Source organism: Mustela nigripes, chromosome 1 (assembly GCF_022355385.1).
Source record: "Mustela nigripes isolate SB6536 chromosome 1, MUSNIG.SB6536, whole genome shotgun sequence".
Classification (NCBI taxonomy): Eukaryota; Metazoa; Chordata; class Mammalia; order Carnivora; family Mustelidae; genus Mustela; species Mustela nigripes.
This window is the reverse complement of record NC_081557.1, coordinates 142720902-142742451: the sequence shown is the minus strand read 5'-3', so window position 1 is coordinate 142742451 and position 21550 is coordinate 142720902. Positions and strand designations below refer to the sequence as shown.

The 21550-nt window shown below is 40.2% G+C and overlaps 1 protein-coding gene across 5 annotated transcripts in view; it reads left to right on the top strand.

Moving 5' to 3' along the window:
• The window catches only part of FNIP2 (folliculin interacting protein 2), a 132924-nt gene that overhangs the window by 25380 nt on the left and 85994 nt on the right, over positions 1–21550 (top strand). Inside the window, exon 1 of one of the 5 annotated variants that reach the window (XM_059374493.1) lies at positions 15717–16014. The exons of 2 other annotated variants lie outside the window; for them this stretch is intronic. In XM_059374493.1, coding sequence (XP_059230476.1) covers positions 15839–16014 — 176 coding nt within the window. In that variant the 5' untranslated portion in view covers positions 15717–15838. Of the gene's footprint in view, positions 1–15716; positions 16015–21550 lie in introns of those variants that run through there. 2 more of the 5 variants (XM_059374464.1, XM_059374482.1) reach the window with 2 other exon arrangements.

Sequence of the window (21550 nt, the reverse complement as noted above, 5' to 3'; positions counted from 1 at the left end):
TATGCAAAGTTTCAAATGAATGGCAAGTTTTTTTCCTGCACAGAGTACAATACATTTCTTTAGTTTACAAGCCCCGCCCTCTTTGTACCATGGGAAGGACATGAGGAAAAATCAACAAGATTGTTTGTTGATTAGATTCAGGGAGAGGAGGAGACAGATGGGGTGAATGGTCAAGAGTTGCTCCAAAGTGTTGACTGACTGTCATGAGATCCTTTTTCTTCTATAGAGGAGATTGGTTGATGTTATACTTCTAGAGCGTTCTTTGTTATCTCTTTGTGCCCCAAATTCTTCAATTTTCATTTCCCTTGTCCTGTGATTTTCATTATTACGGCATTTGAGATTGGCGAATGCATGTACTTACTGTTTAGTAAATAGAGGTAATGATTCTTCTCAGTTCTGTTTGCGTGGGGGTTGGGAGTGAGCCTGCTTCCCCTTGACTGTCTGTAAGGTTTCACTGACAACTGTGGACACTCTGACTCTGACACTAGTCTTCCAAATTTTCCCACCAGCCACCAGCTTAGGTTTGTCTTTTTTCACTTTGGTCGTTTTGATGGGGTTTGAAAATGAAGGAGAGGCAAATTATATACACATACCACCACTGTAATTCTTCTCAAGAGTTTTCTAGAGCTGTGCTGCCTCATCTCGGTAACCACATGTGGCTCATGGACACTTGAAATGTGGCTAGTCTGAATTGAGATGTTCTTTTTTTTTTTTTTTTTTAAGATTTCATTTATTTATTTGACAGAGATTTATTTGGCAGAGAGTCAGGCAGAGAGAGAGAGAGAGAGGAGGAAACTGGCTTCCCACTGGGCAGAGAGCCCGATGTAGGGCTTGATCCCAGCACCCTGGGATCATGACCTGAGCCGAAGGCACCCAGATGCCCCTGAATTGAGATGTTCTTGAAGTATAAAGTTCACATTGGCTTTCAAAGACTTAGTGTGAAAAAAAGAATGGAAATAGCTCATTAATTTTTACATTGATTACATGTTGAGATAGGATTGTGTATATGTTGGCTAAATAAAATAAATTGTTAAAACTCGCTTCACCTGTTTCTTTTTCCTTTTAAAAATGTGGGTACCAGAGGGGTGCTTGGCTGGCTCAGTTGATAGAGCATGCAGTTCTTGATCTCAGGGTTGTGAGTTTGAGCCTCACATTGGTGTAGCAATTACTTAAGAATAAAACCTTAGAATCTGAGAAACAGGACAGAGGATCATAGGGGAAGAAAGGGAAAAATGAAATAAGACAAAACCAGAGAGGGAGACAAACCATAAGAGACTCAATCTCAGGAAACAAACTGAGGGTTGCTGGAGAGGTACGGGGTGAGAGGGATGGGTGGCTGAGTGATGGACATTGGGAAGGGTATGTGCTATGGTGAGTGCTGTGGATTGTGTAAGACTGATGGATCACAGACCTGTACCCCTGAAACCAATAATACATTATATGTTAATTTTAAAAATGAATAAAATACTTCTACAGATTTGAATTAAAAAAATAACAAAACCTTAAAAAATGTGGTACTAAAAAATTTTAAATTATACATGGGGATTGCAACATATTTTTTTTTTTAAGATTTTTTATTTATTTGATTGGCAGAGAGGCAGGCAGAGAGAGAGGGGGAAGCAGGCTCCCACTGAGCAGAGAGCCTGATGCAGGGCTTGATCCCAGGACCCTGAGACCATGACCTGAGCCAAAGACAGAGGCCCAACCCACTGAGCCACCCAGGCGCCCCTTGCAATACATTTCTGATGGACAGTGTTTCATTGCACCCTTTAAATTTCCAGGGAATAATTTGAAAATGACTGTTAGATGGTACTACTTTTAAAGGCCAAAACTTTGGGTCCACTTGTATTTGTAATGCTATTGAAGTTGTTGATGTACCTGAATGTAGCTCTTGCAAACAAAATAGTACTGTCATGAATACTAGAAATTCTCCCTGCTAAGAAAACTTCCCCCTAAGAAGTTTTTTCATTTTCTTTGGAAACTCTCCTGTTATGAATAAGTCAGTGTTCATGACAGTTCTACTGGATGGAAGATAACTAAATCTCTTTAAGAAATAATAGCAGGATTACCATTGGATTGTGTTTTGGACTAATTAAATACAGTTGGATTTTTAAATGCATAACTATTTTTCCCAAAGGAACATTTGAATCTGTGTCACCTTGAGCTATAGTGTAAGAGTTTTGTTTTCCCTGAGAGAGTCACTGTTTCCATAATTTAGGTGAACAGCTATTTTGTGAGGCAGCATTAGTAAATATGACAGAAAAGAGGTTCATTCTTTTTTTTTTAATTTTTTAAAAAGATTCTATTTATTTGAGAGAGAGAGATCACAAGTAGGCAGAGGGACAGGCAGCGAGAGAGGGGGAAGCAGGCTCCCCACTGAGCAGAGAGCCCAATTCGAGGCTCTATTCCAAGACCCTGAGATCATGACCTGTGCCGAAGGCAGGCACCTAACACACTGAGCCACCCAGATGTCCTGAAAAGAGATTAGTTCTAACTTAAGCATCACTTACTAGTTGCCTTCTCTCTGCTTGATGTTAGCTGAGCTACACAAGTCAAACACAAAAAAAATGAAGATGTGGTGTGTGTGTCCTCAAGAAGTCTATCAATTGGTTTAGAAGTTCCTAACACACATTCTAACATTCTGTATGTGATGAGGTATGAGGAGAGATTTATATGTTATAGTAGTGACAAAGTATTAAAATCTGGAAATTTTTTATTATAAGAATGCAGATTCATGGCTACTTTGGATAAACACCACTTACACATGTGTTCTTTTGTGGGAATTGTACATGGCCTGTAGCTGTTCTTTTTTATACCATAACCATGGCAGTGTATAAGGGACAGGGACTGTCATTCTAAGGTGTAGCCAATAGAAAAGCTGAACCATGGTTGTTGGGAGATTCTGTACTCTAAGAAACACTTAGAGAACCCTTCAGAAGCATTGTGTATAGAGTCCATTTTATCTTCCCTTTATAGATGTTGAAACATCTTCAGAAAAGGGTCACTGTGGGAACTTTTTATGGCATAGACGGCCATTGGTTTGGGTCCTGAAAAAACTTTGAGAATTTGACTTGCAGAATTAGAGGAAAGGTATTTTAGGAGGGAACTGGTATGATTGAAAGTACACAGAGGGTGTAAAAGAAATTTATCAGTGGAAGAAAGAATGCCTTATGTTAATTTGAAAGCTAATTATTTTGTAGATGTAATTTTCTAGCTGTTGCATTAATTTGTTCTAGAGTTTATTTCTCCCAAGGGACTTGCAATAAGTCTATTTTAGAGGGCTTAATTGCCTGGAGCTTCCAGAGAATTGGCCATGTTTCGGGATAGGGGAATGGAGAGGTGACTAACTTTCTTGGATAAAATTATTATTTGCCAGATGCCACTGTGGCCAAAGTTATTTATCTTGGCTTCATGTTGTATAAATACAGTCATCTATGAGTGTAGCAACTCAAATAGGACAGTGAGTACTTTCAGACACGTGCATTAAAAAAATCTCATTTGCTTAAAGCTGTACAGTTTTTCAGAGGGACTTTCACATGCTCATATTTAATATTTTTAACATCCTTCTAAGATAGGTGGAATACGTATCACCATCACCCATTTATTTCCAGCTGGGGAAACTGAGGCTCAGCGAGGCTGGGTATCTTTCCTCAGAGTCATGTGGCTAGTAAATGACTGTGCCAGAACTAGATATAGCTCTCTTCTTAGTCCAGGGTTCTTTTCCCTTGCATGACACCCTCTCAGCAGAGACACATCTGACAGTGACTGCTCATCTGGTTGCTGGCATCTCCTGAGTTCCTAGTACTCAGCCTTGTCATGAGGAACTGACTCAGAGAAATGAGAGTCGGCTGATTCAGAGCTGAATATCTTTTCCCAGACTCTCATTTCCCAGCTTTCTCTTCCCTTAAATTGATTTTGATAAACTCCTAAGCAACCGTATTTTAGTATGTGTCGCTACCAGGGTGGTAGTGGTGGAGGTTGTGGTGTAGGCTGCCGTCTCTATAGGCAGGGGTCACCACGGAGCCAGAAGCACCGCGGGCTCCTTTCCCGAGCTTTCCTGTCCCCAGTGGTGAGTGGAGAGACAGGCCCCGGTGCTTCGGGTACTTCTAATAAGTATCCCCAAGCCCACAGCACTGTAGTCCTGTTACACCATCATTGCATCTTGCCATGAGACTGTTAGCACACCAATACCATTTTTCTTGTATCATCAGCATCTTGAGCAGGGCTGGCCTGGCACATCTAATTTTTGAAAGGATAAATAAAAGAAGTTTTTAGTCTTTAGATAGCATATACTGAAGACAAGTTGGTAAGTTATTCTGTAAAACTAATGAGATATCTTTATAAATTGTAGGAGAGTAGTAATATGCTTTTTATCTTGATTAATCCCATTTGCTGTTTTATTTAATTACAGCACAGATTAACGAGTAACTCATAGTAACTGTAGAATTATCCCAGTGGCTATGATTGTTACAATAATAATAGTATTGTTTGTGTAATGCCATTTACAGTAATTTAATTGAGTGTTTTATTCTTTTATGAGATAGTTGTATCCTCCTGTTGAAAAAGTACAAATGGTTTAAAAATGTTTTTTGAAATTTTATAAATATAAGAGAGAGGGAGAGAAAGGCCTTTCTTTTTTAAAAGATTTTATTTATTATTTGACAGAGACACAGCGAGAGAGGGAACACAAGCAGGGGGAGTGGGAGAGGGAGAAGCAGGCTTCCCTGTGAGCAGGGACCCTTATGTGGGACTTGATCCCAGGACCCTGGGATCATGACCTGAGCCGAAGGCAGACACTTAACAACTGAGCCATCCAGGCGCCCTGAGAAAGGCCTTTTTACAATAAAACTCTTCTGCAGGAAGACTCAGAGACCCATCTAGTGTGGGACACAGGTTAGTTTGCCTGAATGGAACAAAGCATAGAAGAAGGTACAGAACTGGGGTGCCTGCCTAGCCCATTTGGTAGAGCATACAACCCTTGATTTCTGGGTGTGAGTTTGGGCCCCATGTTGGGCATGGAGATTATGTAAAAATTAAAAGAAAATCTTTTAAAAAATTTAAAAAGTACATGCAGAACAATGAGAAGGCTTATCACAGAGGGTCTTGGTGCTCAACCAGAGTGGCTGAACCTTTAGCTGTGGCTCGGGCATGTGAGCTGCTGTGTCTCAATTCTGACAGCATTTTAGGACTTGGACTTGGAGTAATCCAAGCTGGTTTTGTTTGAAAGCATCAACAGAAAAATTTCCTTAGGTTATAAATATACATCCAAACGGAAGAGGGATGGAGATATCTGAGATTTCTCCACTAGGTATATTTTCCTAGTATGCTTCTCATGAATTATACAATTTGGTAAGAATAGTGACAGTTTTGATGGGGAAAGTGGGAACACTGAACACTGGCAATAACAGAGCCATTTTTGGTCAAATAGGTAGAGTGAGCCAATGTGCTGAATTGGAGTTTCTGCAACAGCTCTTCAAAGTAACTTTTTTAAAAAAAAATGAATTCATATTTAATAATTACAGGTTCCATGCCCCACCCTTTCTCTTGCCCAGGCTGCAGCAGAGGTATTACAAGGGATGGAGCATATGCCCCCAGCAGTGAGGATAGCAGTCTCATTAGTGATTTTCCAGAAAATAAAAAAGGATCCCAGGGGCAGGCAGTGGTGCCTCCTCAAAAGACCCACTAGATTTAAAGACTTTATATATAATCTCTGTGTCCCAGGGGGTGGAGACGGACTCCTGGCAGCATCCTGGGGGTGGGGCCCAGGGAGCCACAGGCTCTCTCGCCTCTTCAGCCATTTTATTAGCTCAGACACATTGCACTACAGGCAACCACTGCCACTGCGGCTGCCGCCACCGCCCCCTCTGCAGTCTGGCTGGCTGGCTGGGCCATCCCAGTGTCCCTGGGACTCCCAAGTTCCCGGACCTATTCGCCCTCAGTTGTGGTCAGACTCCTGTTCTTTTCTTTGTAACTGGGTGCCCTGCTCACATGCTTTGCAGAGAATCAGAGACCTGTGAATGTTTTCAGAGATGATAGCCCCAGCCCAGTAGCTTGGTTTCCAGCATCTTAAGCAGGTCTGGACTGCTGATACTTCTGCTAAGGTCCAAATGCTAGTGACAACCCAGCTGGACATCAGAGTTAAACTTTAAAAGTTGTGTAATATTTTGTTGCTAATATGTTTCTAACTTTAGGAAATCTTAAAAGTTGTGTGGTTGTTATTCATTTCAGTGAAACATGGGGAGGAGTTGCAAGAATCATGCATAAGGAAAAAGGATTGTAGATTGAGGTCTGATATTGACCCTAAAAAAAAAGAAGTGATGAAAGTTTGTAAGTTTTTATCTAAATTGCTGGTTATCTAGCTGATTCCACAAGGGGTGAATCATTTTACTGAGACGAAAGGACAAGCAGTGACCCTTCTCGTGGGCGGGGAGTTAACACAGCAGAGCCTTACAACCTTGAATTAGTAGGCCTGGCTGCCTCTTTTTCACATTAAAGTTTAGATATGAAATTGGTACAGCTGCAGTTTATTCCAACTCTCATCCTCAGAGCCACTGTTTCATTTCTTAGGTTGAGGAGCTCCCAGAGTCTTTCTTTTCCCTATCTATGTTGTAAGCATGCTGGTACTTGGTTAGATAGCCTTTTGAATAGCACTTAAAAAAAAAGTGCAATGTGTGTAGCTTAAAAATCCTGTCATTGTTATGTATATTGTGTTGCTGCTAGGTACTAAAACTAAGTCTCCAAATAAAGGGAAATTGGGGAGTTTTGTTTTTAGTTAGGTATTGTAAAAGAGCATATAGCTAGAGCTATATATATTTTGCTGGCTTATATAAATCTTAATGATAGCAATTATGTTGAAGGACAAATAGTGTGAGTAGAATTGAATTCTTACAGGGTGACTGCTTTGCTTTTCCTTTCAGCTGTCTGAAATTGTTTTGACTCTTATAAATTTCCTTACAATAAAGCCTGCAGAATTGTTATAGAATAAAGAAATCAAATTGTTTTGATCATTACTGGTTTGGCAGCAAGGATTTAAAAAATAAAATAGGTTTACCCATTGTTTGTAAATAATACCTACCCCAAAAAAAGGAAAGTAGAGAAAAATAAAAGGAAAAGCCTTCTTAGTCTTGCCATTCAAAGACTTTTGATATTACTTTCTTGTTCTTTTTTCTAGGTTTGCTTTTTTAAAGGCACACTTGTTATCAAAAGTACATATATAATTTTGTATCTCATTCTTTTTATTTAACTTTGTAATAGAATTTTCTGGGGTCCCCTGGGTGGCTTAGTCCGTTAAGCATCTAGCTTTGGCTCAAGTCATGATCCCAGGGTCCTGGGATAGAGTCCCACATCAGGCTTTCTGCTTAGTGGGGAGCTGCTTCTTCCTCTGCCTGTTACTCCCTCTGCTCATGCTCACTCTTCCTCTTGCTCTCTTTCAAATAAGGAAATAAAGTCTTTAAAAAAAAAGAAGAATTTTTCTGTGTTTCACAGATTTCTTGAAGACATGCCACTCATTCATTCTGTCAGTTGCTTTTGGGTGCTGGGTAACAGATGCTTTGTTTTTCAAAGTGTGGGTATATAGGAGTGGAAATAATCTGGGATCATAATTACGTACTGCAAGATCATTTTGAATTTTCATGTAACTTTTATCTAAATCTGAAAGCTAAATTGTCTGCCAGGGAGTTCCTCATTTTAAGTCAAAGAAGTAATACTGTTTGATTTTATTGTACATTTGAGCTAACTTTGTATGGATCAAAAAAATCACTCTGCTTTGGAGTCTGTCTCTCAGCCAAAGTATTGCACTGGACAGGGTCAAGAGAGGAGGGCAGAGTGGGCATCCTGTGGGATGGCTGGTGTGCTTGGCTCCGGGACAGGGATTGTTTACCAGAGAGCAGGGCAGGGTTCATGGCAAGGTGTCTGAAAAGAGACTTAGTCACCCACAGTGCACATGACAGGCCTTGTCCTCACAGAGAACTGAGTTAGTGAGAATCTAAACATTGTAAGTGGCGTGGGACTCGAGATGTAGAAGATAGAGTTTGACTTAATTTGTCAGTTGGTGATATTCAACTGCTTCCTCCCTTACCTCTTCCTAAATCAGTCCTCAGATGGTCAGGCGCAGTTGTGCCCTCCCTTCCGCCAGGATAGTGGGAGAAGGAGCGGAGGGGCTCCGTGTGAGCAGGAATTCCTGGACTTCCATCCTGGCTCTGTCTCTGACAAGCTGCGTACTTCGGACCAGTTCCTTAACCTTTCTGTGTTCCATTCTCTTCCTCTGTTAAAAGGTGTTAGTGCTAACAGCTTCCTGCTATCAGATGAAACACTGTAAGAACAATGCCTCACATGTAGAATAAGCACTTAATTAACCTAACTGGTTATTATCTACCTTGCCGTGACTGAGTTTGTGCATTTTGCCAAATTTCCTGGGTACTGAGTTTGTCAGTTAAGTTTAGATGGCATCAGGGCAGGTATAGTATTTTCTTTTCTTATTGCATACCAAACTGGTATTGTGAGGATGGGCTGCTACTTAGGTTTTGGGAGCTGTTCATGATCACATATCTGAAAACCACCAAATATTGACAGACTTGGTCTTAATCCTGGATATGTTTATCTGTTTCTAAAGCCCATTCCCCAAAAGCACACTGCTTCAAGAAAGTTATCTCATCCCCTTGCCTTAGTCCATTTGTGCTAGTGTAGCATGAGTGACTTTTTTTTTTTTTAAAGATTTTTATTTATTTATTTGACAGATCACAAGTAGGGAGAGAGGCAGGCAAAGAGAGAGAGAGAGGAGGAAGCAGGCTCCCCACTGAGCAGAGAGCCCCACGCGGGGCTCGATCCCAGGACCCCTGAGCCGAAGGCAGATGCTTTAACCCACTGAGCCACCCAGGTGCCCCGCATGAGTGACTTTTAATAAAAAAAAAACAAACTTTGGGGCACCTGGGTGGTTAAGTGTCTGCTTTGAGCTCAGGTCATGATCTCGGGGTCCTGTGTCAATCCCCTCTTCAGGTTCTCTGCTCAGCTGGGAATCTGCTTCTCCCTCTTACTCTGCCCCCCCCCCCAACAACTTGTGCATGCACTCTCTCTCTCAAATTAACAAATCTTAATTAAAAAAAAATTCAAATTGAGCTATAATATACAGACAGAAAAGTATACATATTCTGCTTGCTACGTATTCACAGCATCAGCACTCAAATAAGAAACAGTATTTGCCAGTATCTCATAACCTTTTTGTGTCTCTTTCTGGGGATCCTGCTTTGAAAACTACTGGTAAAAAGGCTTGTGATCAGTTGTTTGTGGATGTGGAGAAGGTTTAATGGAAGAGAGGGAATTACCCCAATAAAAGGAGGGTTGGTTGTAATAGTTGTAGTTTTAAGAGCTGTCTCACTCCCTCCCCTCAATTTATTGTTCTTTTTTTCTCATTAAGGTAATGTGAATAGGCAGTAAAGATTCTTTTTTTTCCCCTTAAAATAAAAAAAGAAAAGAAAAGATTTTTAAAATTTATTTTAGAGATATAGAGTGGGAGAGTGTGTGGGGCTGGGGGGAGGACAGGAGCAGAGGGAGGACAGGCCAACTCGCACTGAACTCAGAGCCTGATGCAGGGCTGCAGGCCTCCATCCCTGGACACTGAGATCATGACCCGAGCGGAAATCAGCAGTGGGATGCTTAACTGAGCCATGCAGGCACCCCAGAAAAAATTCTTTATAGAAAGATACATTAGATAAGAAAAATTAGATTGGACATTTTGGGAATTATGTTAGGCCTTCACTTTTCTTTTTAAAAGATTTTATTTATTTATTTATTTGGCAGACAGAGATTACAAGTAGGCAGAGAGAGGCAGGCTTGAGTGGGGGGTGGGGGGAAAAGCAGGCTCCCTGCTGAGCAGAGAGCGCCTGATGCAGGACTTGGTCCCTAGACCCTGAGATCATGACCTGAGCCCAATGCAGAGGCTTAACCCACTGAGCCACCCAGGCGCCCCAGGCTTTCATTTTTTCCTTTTTCTCTCTTTAAACCCATCTCTCTCAGTTGTGGCTTTTGAGTTAATTATTCATTACATATAGTAATCACCGTTTTTATCACCTGAAGAGTGTGAAGTCAAGGGAATGCAGAAATGCCTTCCTGACTTTAATGAAACCTTCCTGACCTTAATTGTCCCAACGCTAAACAGGCATGGGAATGTATTTTTCCTCAATAACCAGATCTTTTGGGTTGCAGTGGGTCCCTGCATTGAAGGATTTGCAGAGGAGTCTGGGCACAACAGGAAATAGCATTCTGGTTGATTAAAGATTGGCCAATGGCAAAAAAAAAAAAAAAAGGATTGGATGATACTTATACCAGGATGAATGATACTTACACCATCTTTGGACTCCTAAACTTAGCACTCTTCTCTCAGACTACTTAGTAGTGACTATGAGATTGGAAGGAATACATATAAAGTTTAAAAAGTTGAACCAGGGGCACCTGCTGGCTCTGTCAAGAGAGCACATGACTCTTCACCTCCGGGTTGTGAGTCCGAGTCCCAAGTTGAGGGGAAAAAAAAAAGTTGAACCAGTAGTCTTCCTTCCTTACATCTGTCATGTGACCTCACATACTTCCCTAATCCTCCCCTCTAACATCTGATGAGGTTCATGTGTATTGTGAAAGTATCTGTGGTGACAGCAGCAGTTCCAGTCAGTGTACTGAACTGCAGGTGGAGTGTGGGAGTCTGGGCAGGGACTGCAGATACTTTCCTAAATGTGGAAACATGGCTGAACTGTGTGAAGGAAATAGAGAACTCTTCCATGAGTCGCACTGCAAATAGGGATGATGATAAATTTTGTATGTTAGTTAGTACTTAAGGCCAGGATTTCCATCATGATAATGAGTCAGAGTATGGATACCTACATGAGTATGATTCCATTTCAGGAAGCAGAAGATCGAGAAGAAAGGAAGATCAGATTGAGGTACAAACAGAATTTGAAGCACCAAAAATCTAAAGATACCTTTCTCTTAGCTACGATATAAACTCTTCTGATGATTGTTGAAACCCAGCTTCCATGCTTTGGAGCCAAATATAACATGAAGACAGAGTTTGGGATAAAGAGAAACAATAGCTTTATTGCTTTGCGGGGCTAAGGAGGCTGCTGCAGACTGTGGCCTTCCAAAAGTGCAAGCCTGTCCCAAGGAAGGGGCTGAGGGGTTTTGTAGGGAAATGCAGGCTCTAGCTGGTTTTGGCAGGAACTGTGCGTGCTTTGTCATGTCCTTAAGGTAGGACTGGGTTCCTGAAACAAAAGGCTAAGAAGGGAAGAGGGGGAGGTTTGCAGAAGAGAAGGAAAAGATTACTGCAAAACCAAGCTTTGCTGCAACATTAGTGCAGCCATTTTGATTTTTGTTCAGCTTTATGCTTTTAAGCAGTTTCATAATGCCTCAGAAAAATGGTTGTGATGATACAATCAGTAGTTGTTTTTTCATTTACTGAAGAAGTTTTAAAACTCCCATTTTTAGACATAAGGAAATTTGGAGTCATATAGAGGCATCTCTCTTAAGTACAGTAGTTGTGGTTTTGATATACATCTCTATTACATTTTATCATACTTTGAGCTGTGAAATTAAGGATTATCAAGGGGAGGGACAGAGGAGATGGCTTTTTCACTTTTAAAAAGTTTTAAATTTCTTTCTGTTACCATATGGCATGAGTCCCATTGATTGGAGTGAACACAAAATATTAAAGGTTCTGAAGGAACTTCTGCTGTAATAAATGAGAGGAAGAGAGTGTGTGTGTTTAAGCACAAGCACCCTCTTGGGCAGAAAATAAGCATCAGATTGTTAAAGGAGTTCACTGCTTTAATACCTATATAGGTTTAATACCACTAAATAGATAACATTAAAACTATCAAAAAGTTATCTGTTGAGCATGTACCAAATGTAAGACTTGTATGAGGTGCAAAGATGAATGTTAAAATCCAGTTTTACACTGAGAGAATTTATGATCTAGTTAGGATTATATGAGATGCACACTACTCTGTTGCAAAGCAGTTATGTGTTAAGTGTTAAAAGTGTGGTTTAAAACAAATTATAGAGGGGGATGCCTGCCTGTGTGGCTCAGTTGGTTAAACATGTGACTCTTGATTTTGGCTCAGGTTATGGTCTCAGGGTCCTGGGACTGAACCCCTTATTGGGCTCTTTGCTCAGTGGGGAGTCTGCTTGAGAGTTCTCCCTCTGACCACCCCTCCCCCCACACACATGCTCTTTTTCTAAAATAAATACATCTTTTTAAAAATATCATAGAGGAATTCAAGGGAGAAAAAGATCTTCCAGCCTAGGAAGTCATTAGGGGGAAGACGAAATTTTTACCAAGGAAGTATTTCTCAAATGTGTGGTTCCCAGACAAGCAGCAACAACATCCTTAGAACTTGTTAGAAATGTACACTGTCAGACTCCACCTCAGAACTGCTGAGTCAGAAGCCCTGGGGGGTAGGTCCAGCAGTCTCTATTTATAAGCATGCTGTATGTGAGCATCACTCAGCCAAGGAAGCGGTGGACAAAAGGTATGCTGGCTGAGTTTAGGGAGAAACGGTGACTGTGTGTAGTGTTTAGTTAAGGATGGCTGGCTGAACATGGATGGAACTAGAGAGTATTACGCTGAGCGGAATAAGTCAATCAGAGAAAGATAATTATCATATGATCTCTCTGATATGAGGAATTTGAGAAGCACGGCAGGGGGTTTAGGGGGTAAGGAAGGGAAAAAGGAAATAAGATGGGGTCAGGAGGGAGACAAACCATAGAGACTCTTAATCTCACAAAACAAACTGAGGGTTGGGGCATGTGCGGGGCCAGGGAGGGGTAGGGAGAGGGTGGTTGGGTTATTGGGACGTTGGGGAGGGTATGTGCTATGGTAAGTGCTGTGAAATGTGTAAGCCTGATGAGTCACAGACCTGTTCCCCTGGGGCAAATTATACATTATATGGTAATAAAATTAATAAATTAAAAAAAAAAAAAAGATGGCTGGCTGAATGAAAGAAGCATGCAGGAGGGATTTAGCTTCTGTTTAAGGGAATTCCTTCCCAATGTAGTTTGACACTTATTTCATCCAATTATTCTTTGTAACTATGTTGTCATTTTCATATTTTATTATTCTGATCATTTAAAATGTTTACATCATCTGGATAGGGGATAACATTTGCATTTTATAACAGTATTTGAAGCCTTTAGAAATGTAAAATATCAGGATGATTGAACAGCTTTGTGGCTAACGTCTAGGTTAAATATTTGTTCAGAATACCTATTTTAAAAAAGGGTTTCATGGGGTACCTGGGTGGTTCAGTCTGATAAGTGTCCAACTCTTGGTTTAGGCTCAGATCATGACTTCAAGGTTGTGAGATGAAGCTCTGCCTTGGATTCTGCACTGGGTGTGGAGCCTGCTTAAGAGTCTCTCTCTCCCTCTCATTCTGTGCCTCCACCACCCTAATCCCAAGGAATAAAAAATTAAAATGAAAAGGATTTCATGTCCTTTTATTAGTTCCTAGATAAATATTTTTTAGAGATTGCAGTTTTAAAACTTTATTTTTTACATATAAAAAATGGGATATGTTCCCTGAACATTTCTACATATTTTATAAAATTCAGCTATTTTGGCATTTTTACAGATCCTACCCCATCAACATTGAACGTGTTAAAAGGTAAAATTCAACAAAGTAAATGTGATGATCTAATTGGCTTTATTAATGACTATGAATCAAGCAGTATCCCACCTTGCAAATGGAGAGGGGTATTCCAAGGAGCTGTACAAAATGGAAAGTTTTTATAGGAAGGAGAGTGGAGCAAGAAAGATATAAGAAAAGAAAAGAAAGGAAGGGCAGGGGACTTACTGAGCAAATTACCTCGATCGACTTCCTTTGTGGTGGAGGGGACCCGTGTGATAGATTTCCTCATTGGTGCTTACCTGAAAATTCCTGATTGACAGGTTGAGACAAAATGCTTGGGGAGGTTGAAACTGCAATTAAGTTAGTTATTAAGCTCCTGTTTGATGACTTGGACTGGCCGGAGAAACACATTTTGAGGCATGTGGTTTTCTTTTTGACAAACTATACTTTCATTTCTCCTGTGATTTTAGAGGAGGTAAACCCTAGGTGTATAGGAGATACTGATTTGGGGTCTCACTTGGGTCACTTATGAAGTGGGAATGATGATGGTGGAAGGTGGCTTTCCTTTCAGCCTTCGCTCACCCAGCTGCCTTGTGCCTAAAATGTGGAAGAGCTTCTGATTCTCTATTAAAAAGAGAAAGTGATTTTAAAGACAGGGGACAAGGAAGAACCCATGATCACATGGTAGCCATGCAGTTAAGCTTTAAGGTGAAAATGTGTTCCCCTTCCTGGAAAAATGAGTTCATTTTCTACAAATCTGGTTTTATCTTGGCACTATCAGTTTATTACGTGCACAGAAAAGGGCAGTCTTTGTTGTAGGTGTGTTGCAATCTATTTCTCAGGGGAGGGTGTATTTAAGATCTTTTTTTGGTTTGCTATAAAAGAACTTTAGGGTCCCGTAGAGAATAATGTCTTAAGGTTATTGAGGCCTCTGCTCCGATATCAGTAGGTTTTTTTTCACACTTGTGGGGTGAAATCTTTGGCTGCCATGTATAAAGACATATTTAAATCCTCCTGACACTAGAGACCTAGCCAACAGTTCGTCAGATTTTAGGGATCTATTAATATTTTCTTCAGCCAAATTCAGGGTAAGGAAGAAGAATAGGAATTGAGACAATCCCTTATAGTTTTTAAGATCTGCCTATATTTTAGGGACCTATGCTTTTCATTTCTTCTTAAAGAAAAAAAAATTACTTTTTCCGTGAACTCAGTACTATAGAAGAATCATGTTGACTCTATAGCTGTATTTCATTTTACAGATGAAGTACATTAGTGTCAGAATTAAAATCTGAACTACTTTTGTCCTTGCGTGCTTGTTCAAGGGCTTTCTTATCCTGAATATGTCCAGGAATTGGGAATTCAGTGCAAGAGTTGTGAGAGAGTTTATGGCTTCTCATTTATTATTATTTTTCTTATGTGTGTGTGTGTGTGTGTGTGTTTGTGTTTATGGCTTCTCACTTATTATTTTTCTTACATATGTGTGTACCTAAATCTTTTCTTACATATCTACATATGTATATTTGGTGGTAAAGCAAGGATGTGTCCATACTCTCCCTTCCCCACATCACCTCCTGTACATTGAGCCCTACCATCTCCCTCACTTGCTATGGGTAGAGTTTTGCAAGGTTGCAGAGTAAGATCTGTCAGCTGACAACTTGCTCACATGAGAGCCATTAAAGAGGGTGGTGTGGCCAATGTCAGAGCAACCTTGCAGCTGAGGGCAAGTCACCGCATTTGCCCAGAGCCATATGAATAGGTCTTATGACCAATTAATTGACTACTACATAATCTCCAACAGGGGAGCACAGATGGAATGAGTCAGACCAAGCTGCTCAACCTGTTGAGTGTTTTGTCTTTTGCTGACCAGAGTACAAGCTTAGGAACAAAAGTAGGAAGTGGGATTTAGATTTGTCTGTTTATAGTGGTCCTGCTGAGATCGTGTTTTATAACATGATGGATATATCTGACTTCCTAATACTTTGGCAGGCTTAATTTACGTAACAAATGAATGTTCCTTTTTCTCTCTCTCTTTTTTTTTAATTTTGAAAGAGGAAATTAGTAGGCTGCTGCCAAGTAGCTCGCCTCACCTACCGTATACACAGTACAGTGATTAATTAGGACGGCTGGTCAGTGTGGAATATCCCTCCAACAGCAGAGAATCTTCAACATTTGTGTCCCAGGTCCATGTTGATAGTCAGGATAAACCAGAAGCAAGTTCATCCACCCAGGAGATGTGTGGCGGCTCGAAGAAGACTGCAAATCGGCCAGGGGGCTGGCAGGAGTCAACCAGATGTGTGTGTAATGGCGGTTCTGGTGCTGGGAGGAATTACAAGGCACTTTTATGCACAAAGACTCGAAAACGTGCCAGGGTAGGAAGGGGCGCTGATCACACGGAACTCAGCAACAGGTTTGAAACTTTAGTTCTCTTTTAAAGTCTTAGATAAATTTTTATTTAAATCACTGAGTACCAAATAGATGAAATTGTATTGATCTGCAAGTTGTTTTTCAAGAGTACTTTTAGTAGGACATGGGGTAGTTGGTGGGTGTGTAGAAACAAGTCCTTTCCTGTGTAAAAAAGGTTGTAGGCATGGTTATTTTTTTAAAAGATTTTATTTATTTGTGTGTTTGTGTGTGTGTGTGTGTGAGAGAGAGCGCACAAGCAGGGGGAGCGGCAGTCAGAGGGAGAAGCAGTCTACCCGCTGAGCAGGGAGCCAGATGCAGGATTAGATCCCAGGACCCTGGTATCATCCAAAGGCAGATGCTTAACCATCTGAGCCACCCAGGTGTCCCAACAAGGTTATTTGTTTTTGACTGTTTCAATTCCACTACCCATGTGGGTTTCTTTCTTAAATTTCATTACTTCTGCTGGAGCCAGCTTGCAAGAAATGGTTACATCCTTGTCCTGTGTTGAAGATTGAACAGTACTATTCACAGAGATGATCAAGAAAAAGAGTTGCAGTTCTGAAGTACCACCGCAGCTGGTAGATGGGACAGAGGGCTGGAAGTTCTCACTTCGTAGTTTGAAGGGTAGGTGGAGGCAGGGTGGTCGGAGAGGGTCCAGTCTTCTGGAAAATTATCTCCATGAGAATGATGGTACTGTGCTGAACTAATTTTAATAGTGGAGCTTACATAAAGAGAATAACATTACATTTGCTGTATTGTTTAAGGGTGATGGAAGAATTTATTAATTTAATTAGGAATAGCTCTTAATTGAAACGTATTTGTAATGAATTTTATTGCATATCAAGGAAAAGTAAAAGTCTTTTGAGAATTGCATTTCATTCCAAAATCTAATGTAGATAGGTAGAGGAGAACCAAAGTTAAAGGATAAACTTGATTTTCATGGTTAGTGTAAAAGTAAATTTCTAAATTCACTTAAATATTATTTTTTTCTTTATAGAAGTTTTGTTACAATTAACATGTCATGAACTTTATCCATCAATGCATTTCTTAGTTGATTAAAAATCAGGATATAGTTTCTGTTATATAAAAATCATTGTCTTTCTTTAGTAGAAACTTAACAAAATGGTGTATAATCTATTCCAGTATAAGAGCCCAGCTGATTGAAGGGTTAGGGGGAAAATGTAGAAATCATGTATGGGTGCTGGGTCACTTGCCCGTCCACTCAATTAAAGAGAGATATATATAGAGGAAGTGGTAATGAATGATGTGGTACATTAGAAAAATACATTTAAGTGTTCAGATAAGAATTTCCCTTTTATAGTATCCTTTTTAATCTGTTTCTTATCAAGAAAGGGCATTTGAGTGATAGGAAAGAGTAATGGATTGGTACTCAGTTGATCTGGATTTGGGTTCTGATCCTGATCCCCGGCTCTGCTGCCCAAGAGCCTTGTAACCATGTGGGAGTCTCCTGGCTTTTCTGGTCTCACTTTCAACTCTAGGCTATGAACTTGGTTCAGAGTGTTTAAAAAAATCCTTTCCTCCTCTGAAATTCTAAATGTAGCATCAGGACCTTTTGTAGGCCCTATTTTTGTTATTCATACAGTACTATATGTCCAAAATGGGTATTTGGGGTGAGGGGGACAGCATCTATGTAAGAAAATATTATGCAGGGTATGCAGGGCCACACAGATTTTTTTTTTTTTAAACTTCAAAACATTTTGGTGTGAGCTTCTGCTTATCACTTTCAGTGAACTTAATATTCTTCAGTGGATTTTAATCATTTTTAATTAAACAACAATTTAACACAAAATTTTCATATCCGTTATTGCCCTTTCCTATTTTGACTTCCTTTAGATTTAGTTCTTTGGTGCTGAGATTTTTTTTTTTTAAAGATTTTATTTATTTATTTGACAGACAGAGATCACAAGTAGGCAGAGAGGTAGGCAGAGAGAGAGAGAGGAGGAAGCAGGCTTCCGGCTGAGCAGAGAGCCCGATGCGGGGCTCGATTCCAGGACCCTGCGATCATGACCTGAGCCGAAGGCAGGGGCTTAACCCACTGAGCCACCCAGGCGCCCCGATCTTTTTTTTTTTTTTTTATAATTCTGTGTGGTGATGATAAACACTTGTCATCAATTAACTGGAATTAATTTCTAGTCAGACCAATTGTCTTGGTAGATCTTATACACTTTCTATTCCCCTTCCTAAGATCTTGAAAACATATTTGTTATTTGCAGTGTTTTATTTGGTTTCCTGGTTTATTTAGGATTTGGGCCAGTCTCAAGGGTAGAGTGAATTATTGACAGCAGTTTACACTGTAAGGATCTGGTTCCAAAGTGTTCACGAGTTATCTGTTTGTCCAAGTCAGGTGGTAATCAGTGAAGTATGACTTCCAACTCCCTCTTTGCTCTTGGTTATCTTAAATCAATAATTTTAGGTGGTCTTAGCTGACTACACTGATGAGTAGGTTTTTGTTTTTATTTTTGTTTTTCTTCTATCCTTTCTCATTATTTTCTAGTTACTGTAAAGGTGACGAGAAACATTCCACAAACACAGAGGAGTCATGTTGGATACCTAACAGTGACTGGCCACAGTGTAAAACTGACGTAGTCCTGTGCAGAAAGAAACATTTTGATCTTTCCCATTACAGTTCATGTGGAATGGAACATTTCAGGATATTAAGTCTGTCCTTCTTAACTTCACTTCTTTTCTCCTTAATCTCTAGAATGACAGATACTGGAGTTTCATTTATTTCACAAAATTTCAGAACCAATCAAAACCTGCAGAGTTTGATGAAACATTATAAGTGGTTTATACTTGAAATTCTTCACTGAAACTCACCTCAAATCCAGTAACTGACAAGATGCTGGGTGTATGGTATAGTCTTCCATAATCAGTTCCTTCTTCCTTAAGCTGCCAACCATAGCAAAGCTGTTAATGACTTGGTTTTTCTCACTTTGCCAGCAAATTAGATGACCATAGGGCTGTTTATGTGAGAAATTTGGGATTATTTGCCAAGCTTATCAGAGAACCATTGTTTCTCTGATGGCAAGAAAAAATTTGACGTAACCTTGTCTTAAGAAGTATATGTTACCCACACAGAAGAAGAACTGAAACAAAGCACTTCAGAGTCAATGGTGCTTTAAGTTTTATATCTTGGTACTTAGATTCAACAGAGACTCTTTGTACTGCTTTAGAATCACCAGGATAGGAAGGACTGGAGGATTAATGAGTGTATATATCTGATATGTCTACCATTTAGGTGAACCAACTTATCAAAAAAGAAACCAGGTCAGATTATTTGTGGTAATTGCTCAACAAGAAAAGAAGTACAGAAACTTTTCCCTAGTTAACTGCTTCACAGAGATAAGCCAACCATGATTTTACTACCAGTCTTTATTTATAGCAGTTAGAACAACCCAGTAAGAAATACAAAGATAGTCCCAGATTTAGAAAGAGATATGCTAAGGCAACAGACCAAAGCATTCTATTTTGAAGAATTTAATGAAAAAGGGCTGAAGTCTAATGCAGGTTGTAGAGAAGGGGAGAGTGTTTTTCATTGTGTTCTTCACTTACAAACACTGTGAACGCTATTCTTCTTTGTTACCATGTAGAAAATGTAGCTGTTAGGTGAATGAAGTGGGCAGAGGAAAAAAAAAAAACCCAAACCCTAGTCAGCTGATGGTCTTGTGCTTTGCGTCAAGCTTCACAGAGAGGTTGAAATTGCTGGGTGTGACTCTTTCAGACGCATGGAGTATTGCTGTCACAAGTTCTTCTGCCCTTTCTGCATTCCTTCCCTTTTCACTGGTTTTATGTGCCAGGAGGAATTTTCGTTGAGTTGCTGAGTTTATTTCCACTGGCTGATGTTTGGGATTCAGAGCTGTAATTTGAGAATGAGTGAATGAATGAAGGAATGCAGTGGTAACTTGGTATTGCTGCAGAGTTCTTAGGTTTTGGTTTAGGTTTTAAAAACACAGTTGATTTAGGTTTTAAAAAACATTCATCTTCTTTTCCCTCTGAGGCCACATCTCTTCTTGGGAATGAATCAGAGCAGTCTTGGTATAGAGGATTGTGTGTGTGTGTGTGTGTCTGTGTGTGTGTGTGTGTGTCTGTGTGTGTGTGTTAAAGATTTTATTTATTTATTAGAGAGGGAGAGATAGCGAGAGAGCACAACCTGGATGAGGGGGAGAGGAAGGGGGAGAAGCAGCCTTCCCCCTGAGCAGAGAGCCCGATATGGGGTTCAGTCCCAGGACCCTGGGATCATAATTTGACCTGAAGGCAGATGCTTAACTGACTGAGCCACCCAGGTGCCCCTTGCTAAAGGCCCTATGTAGAGAGGTTTTGAAGGAAGTGTGAACTTGCTTCATGTAGACCGACAATTCAGGTAAACTTTTGTCTGGGTCTCATTTTGCTAAGTGTTGATGACCTAATAGGGTAGAGTCCTTATTGTTAGTTTCCATAACTAATTATGTCCAGAATGACTGTGTTTCAGATAGAAGACAAGGATACTCCAGCTTTGGGGTCTGCAGGCCAAGTCATTGGGCAGCTTCCAAAGCCTTTTCCCTCGAATACCACTCAGCTATACGCTGAGCTGGAATACTTGGTTACACATGCTGGTGATTCCTGGTTCTTCTATTATGACTCCTGTTGTGAGTCAGGCTGTGGCTTAGCCCTGTCCTTTTATTGTTACAGTAACAAAAGCTGAATAACTGCTGAATAATGATGTAGCAAGCCTTGGTGGGAATTGGTGAGAGCAGTGACCTGTGACCCATCTAAGATTATAATTAAACTCCCATCATAATTCACCAAAGCAGGGATGCCTGGGTAGCTGAGTCGGTTAAGTGTCTGCCTTTGGCTCAGGTCATGAACCCAGGGTCCTGGATTTGAATCCTGCATCAGGCTCTTTGCTCATCACAGAGCCTACTTTTCCCTCTGCCTAATGCTCTCTCTGCTTGTACTTGCCAGTTTTATCTGACAAATAAATAAATAAGACCTTAAAAAAAAATTCAACAAAGGGAATCCAGTCTCTGGGTTCTAGAAACACCAAGGTTCCTGGCAATTCTCTTCGCCTTTTATGGGATCCCAAGTTTATAAGGTTATTGGGTATTAGACATATGTCTATCCATCAGTGTTTGTATCTCAAAGAGTTTTATCCTTCTCTTACTAGTTTAGGAAGGTTAAAAAAAAAAAACCACACACACACACAAGCTATTCTCATGTCTTTATAGAACAGATGTGAATTAAGATGTTCTTTTTTTTCTTGATGTGCTCTTTCCTTTCACTTGCATGCCTTACCCTGCCCAAAGGCAAAAACCAAAAAATTTAGTAATGCTAAGCTAGTTTTTTCACTTACTAATTTTTAAAAAAAATTTGGTTCTAAAATGTGAAAATCTAGACTGTAGTACCAGGTGTAGTGGAAGCATCTTTGATCTAGGGACCTTCTCTACTCTGATCTTACAATCTGAGGGTTCATCTCGGCCTTGAATTCACTGTGTCTTTCAGAGCATCACCTCATCCCTCTGTGCTTCTACTTTCTCTTCTAC